This window comes from Apium graveolens, chromosome 9, assembly GCF_009905375.1.
Source record: "Apium graveolens cultivar Ventura chromosome 9, ASM990537v1, whole genome shotgun sequence".
Lineage (NCBI taxonomy): Eukaryota > Viridiplantae > Streptophyta > Magnoliopsida > Apiales > Apiaceae > Apium > Apium graveolens.
Genome location: NC_133655.1, coordinates 214,960,979 through 214,964,724, shown reverse-complemented (window position 1 = coordinate 214,964,724; position 3,746 = coordinate 214,960,979). Strand labels below are relative to the sequence as shown.

General features: G+C 47.0%; 1 protein-coding gene across 1 annotated transcript; it reads left to right on the top strand.

Moving 5' to 3' along the window:
• Positions 1–427: 427 nt before the first annotated feature.
• On the top strand, positions 428–1,327 carry LOC141685935 (uncharacterized). Its single transcript, XM_074491009.1, has one exon. It carries the CDS (start codon positions 428–430, stop codon positions 1,325–1,327), a length of 900 nt encoding a protein of 299 aa, XP_074347110.1.
• The last annotated feature ends 2,419 nt before the right edge of the window (positions 1,328–3,746 follow it).

Genomic DNA, 3,746 nt, shown 5'->3' with positions numbered 1-3,746 from the left:
TTATAAAAAGGTTCATCGAAGCGGATCGTTCTTGGTGGATACCGGTAGAGTGCTTCACACACTGAGGAGCAACTGCTAGCACTCCAATTTTATAAAGCTTCGATTCACGAGGTATGGTTACGATTCCTCAGTTTTTCCCTTTTATACATTTTTCTATATGTGCGGTATATGGTTTTTACGGAATAAATTGTTATTTCACGCTTCCGCTCATCCGTAAATTCCATCAGATGGTATCCAGCTCCCGGTTTATTATATGAGTAAAAGGCTAGCCGGCGCCGAGACTCGGTACACAAGCCTCGAGAAGTTAGCATATGCTCTGATCGTGGCCTCCCAAAAGCTCTAGCCCTATTTTCAGGTGCACAAGATAGAAGTGCGAACCTCTTACCCCCTCAGACAAGTGATGCACAAGCCAGAGTCTTCTGGTTGAATGTTGAAGAGAATTATTGAGCTCGGCCAATTCAAGGTGGATTATAAGCCAAGGATCGCAATCAAAGGCCAAGCCCTGGCCAATTTTGTGCTAAAATTTCCTCCACATCAAGAAGTGGAGCCGGGAGCCCTTGTTGTCATACCTAGCACAGAAGAAGTTGGGCTGTGGAGCCCAAATAGTGCCCCATGGTGGAGCCTATTTGTGGATGGAGCCTCTAATGGTGATAGGGCAGGAGCCAGAATTGAGCTAAGCAGTCCAGAGGCGCACAAGATCAGACGTGTGACCCATATGGCCTTTCATGCAACCAATAATGATGCTGAATATGAGGTCCTGATCAACGGTCTCAAGCTAGCTCTAGAAATGAAGGTGGAGAATTTGAATGTGTTTAGTGACTCCATGATCGTGGTCTATCAGATAAACGGGGAGTATCAAGCTAAAGGTCCAAGAACGGAGCTTTACCTGAAGTACGCGCAGAGGATAATCGCAAGGTTCAACGAGGTGAGGCTGGAACTAATCCCGCGCGGGCAGAATAAAGGCGCGGACGAGCTAGCTAAACTCGGCTCGCATCGTGAGGCCACCCTGCTAGGGGTCGTGCCCCTTGATATACAGAGGCATCCTAGTGTGCCCAAGCAAGAGGTGGGTAGCCTCAGTAATAACCTCGGCCCCACGTGGATGGCACCTATCTTAGCCTACATAAAAGATGGTTCACTCCCGGATGAAAAGAATGAGGCAAGGAGGATAAAATACAAAACAGCCCGCTATGTGATATCCGATGGGGTCTTATATAGAAGAGGGTTCAACATGCCCCTCCTCAAGTGCATAGATGGGGATGAGTGCAATTATATTCTAAGGGAAGTACACGAGGGCATTTGCGGCAATCACTCGGGGGTAGCTCTCTAGCTCAGAAAATCCTCTGTCAAGGTTACTTTTGGACAACAATAAAAAAAATTCCTTTGAATTCTCCCGAACCTGTGATAAGTGTCAGTGATATGCCAATTATTATAACAGCCATGTGGCTCCCCTAACATCCCTCATGAGCCCCTGGCTCTTCGCTATGTGGGGGATTGATCTAATTGGAGAACTTCCGAAGGCCAAGGGAGGTGTCAAGTATGCGGTGGTTGTGGTAGATTACTTCACTAAGTGGGCAGAGGCCGAGCCTCCAGCCACTATCATAGCAAAAAAGCTCAAGGAATTTATGCACAGTACTATTGTGTGCCGCTATGGCATCCCTTACAAGTTGATATCTGACAAAGGGAAACAGTTCGATAGCAAGGAAATGCGGGAAATTTGTGAGCAGTTGGGGATTCAGAAGAGTTTTAGTGCGGTTTGCCACCCCCAAAGTAATGGGCAGACAGAGGCTGTTAACAAGATCATTAAGCACATCCTGAAGGCAAATATAGAAGAGAAAAAAGGAACATGGCCAGAAGATTTCGCCCAGGTCTTATGGTCTTACAACACGACACCCCGAACTATAACTGGAGAGACCCCTTTTTCTCTGGTGTATGGGTGTGAAGCTATGGTGCCCATTGAAGTGGGGACAGGATCTTTTCGGAGGGACAACTATGAATTAAAGGCAAATGAGGTCAACCATAGGCTCTATTTGGAAATGATCAAAGAAACTCGGGAAGATGCTCAGATCAGGGTAGCAGCATATCATCAGAGGATAGCTAGGCACTACAACAGTAAGGTTAGATCCCAGACTTTCAAGGTGGGAGATTTGGTTCTGCATCGGGTCATGCCGAACACCAAGGTGGTGAGTCACGGAGTCTTTGGAGCGAATTGGGAAGGCCCCTACAAGATAAAGTCGGTGCTCTGGGAGGGAACCTACCACCTCAATGATATGCAAGACAAGTTGATCCCGAGAGCCTGGAACGCGGAACACCTCCGCAAATATTGTCAGTAATATTATTCTTTTCAGACTTAGTACTATCTTACAATACTACTAAGTCTCGGGGGGTAGTGCCATATAGGTGCCTCACTGAGATCACAAATATGTACTCATTTCACTTTCCATTATCTATGAATGAACGATTGATATCTATTTTGTGCACTTCATATTTTAACTCCTGTTAATAGATTAAATATCCAGCAGGGGAGCCCATCCTTGGGAACCCATGTGAGGACAGAACGGTTGTTTTATTAACACGTTAAAATCACAAGTCAGGCCGGGCCCCGGCCCGCTTGACAACAAGTATAGGAAACGAGCTGGGCCACGGCCCGCTTAGAAAGATATAAGCATAAAGCAGATAAAAAATAAAGATAAAAAGAGGTGTAGGCCCATGATGCGAGCCCATACTCCGGCTCGCAGGACCACAAATGCGACCCAGGGAGCCCGACCCTTCATCAAGCATGGTCAGGGTCACATTATGCGAGGTGGGGATACTTGAGCAAGTAGCGAGCCAATTTTCCCGGCTCGCCAGTGCAAGAACGCGTGCAAAACTTGTGGGTTAGTAATGTTGCGAGCCTGTTCCACTTAGCATTCTTTGTTAATTTTGTTTGATTGAACAAATGACGCGAGCTAATTAATTAGGCTCGTTGTGAAGGTGTAACGCCCGCCATACGCGGCCAGGGTTATGATAACTTCTTGTCAGTAGAGGCATGGTGAGATTACACAAAAATAAGAAAATTAGCTAGCATAATAAAGAGGAATGCGGGCACAAAAAAGTTAGGATTTTATACAGACAATAGATAAATAAGTCAGGCCCCAAGGCAGAATACTTTAAATACAAATGCGAGGCAAGAAGGGTGCCCGCCTACCCAGTCAAAAGTCTAGTTTCAAGATAAAATTAAATCTAAGGGTTATCAGTTTCTTTCTCCCGGGCTTCATCAGCCACGACCCGAGCCAGTTCAGCTGCGAGTCGGGCCTCCTCGCCAATCTGGGCATCCCGCTCTATCTCCAGCTTCATCTTCTCGGCATGCTTAGTTGTTCCCGCACCCAGAGCTGCCCAATCAAAATCAGGAACCTTCTTGATAAAGATTTTCATAAAGTTCCTGGCCCCAGGTTCCTAGCATCAGCGAGGGCGGCCTCACGGTCCTCGGTCATGGCAGAAACTGACCCCTCCAGCTCGAGCACCCTCTCCTCGAGGCCATCCTTCTCCTTCTTCCACGCCTCCGCGTCCAGGTCATGAGCCTCCTTCTGCTCCCTTAAATCCTTTTCATGAGCAACGTTCAGGTTAAGTATCTTCTGATTATAGATGTTCACCAGCGTAACTTTCTCCTGCCCATTCTTAACGACCTTACTCTAAAGAGATTTGACTTTAGACTCGAGCTTTGTGTTGGTCTGGCCGAGGACTCGCATCTCTCGAGTCTTAGACAGCTG

Excerpts from the sequence above, each read along its gene's own strand:
- LOC141685935 (XM_074491009.1), top strand. The coding sequence starts at position 428 with ATGTTGAAGAGAATTATTGAGCTCGGCCAATTCAAGGTGGATTATAAG.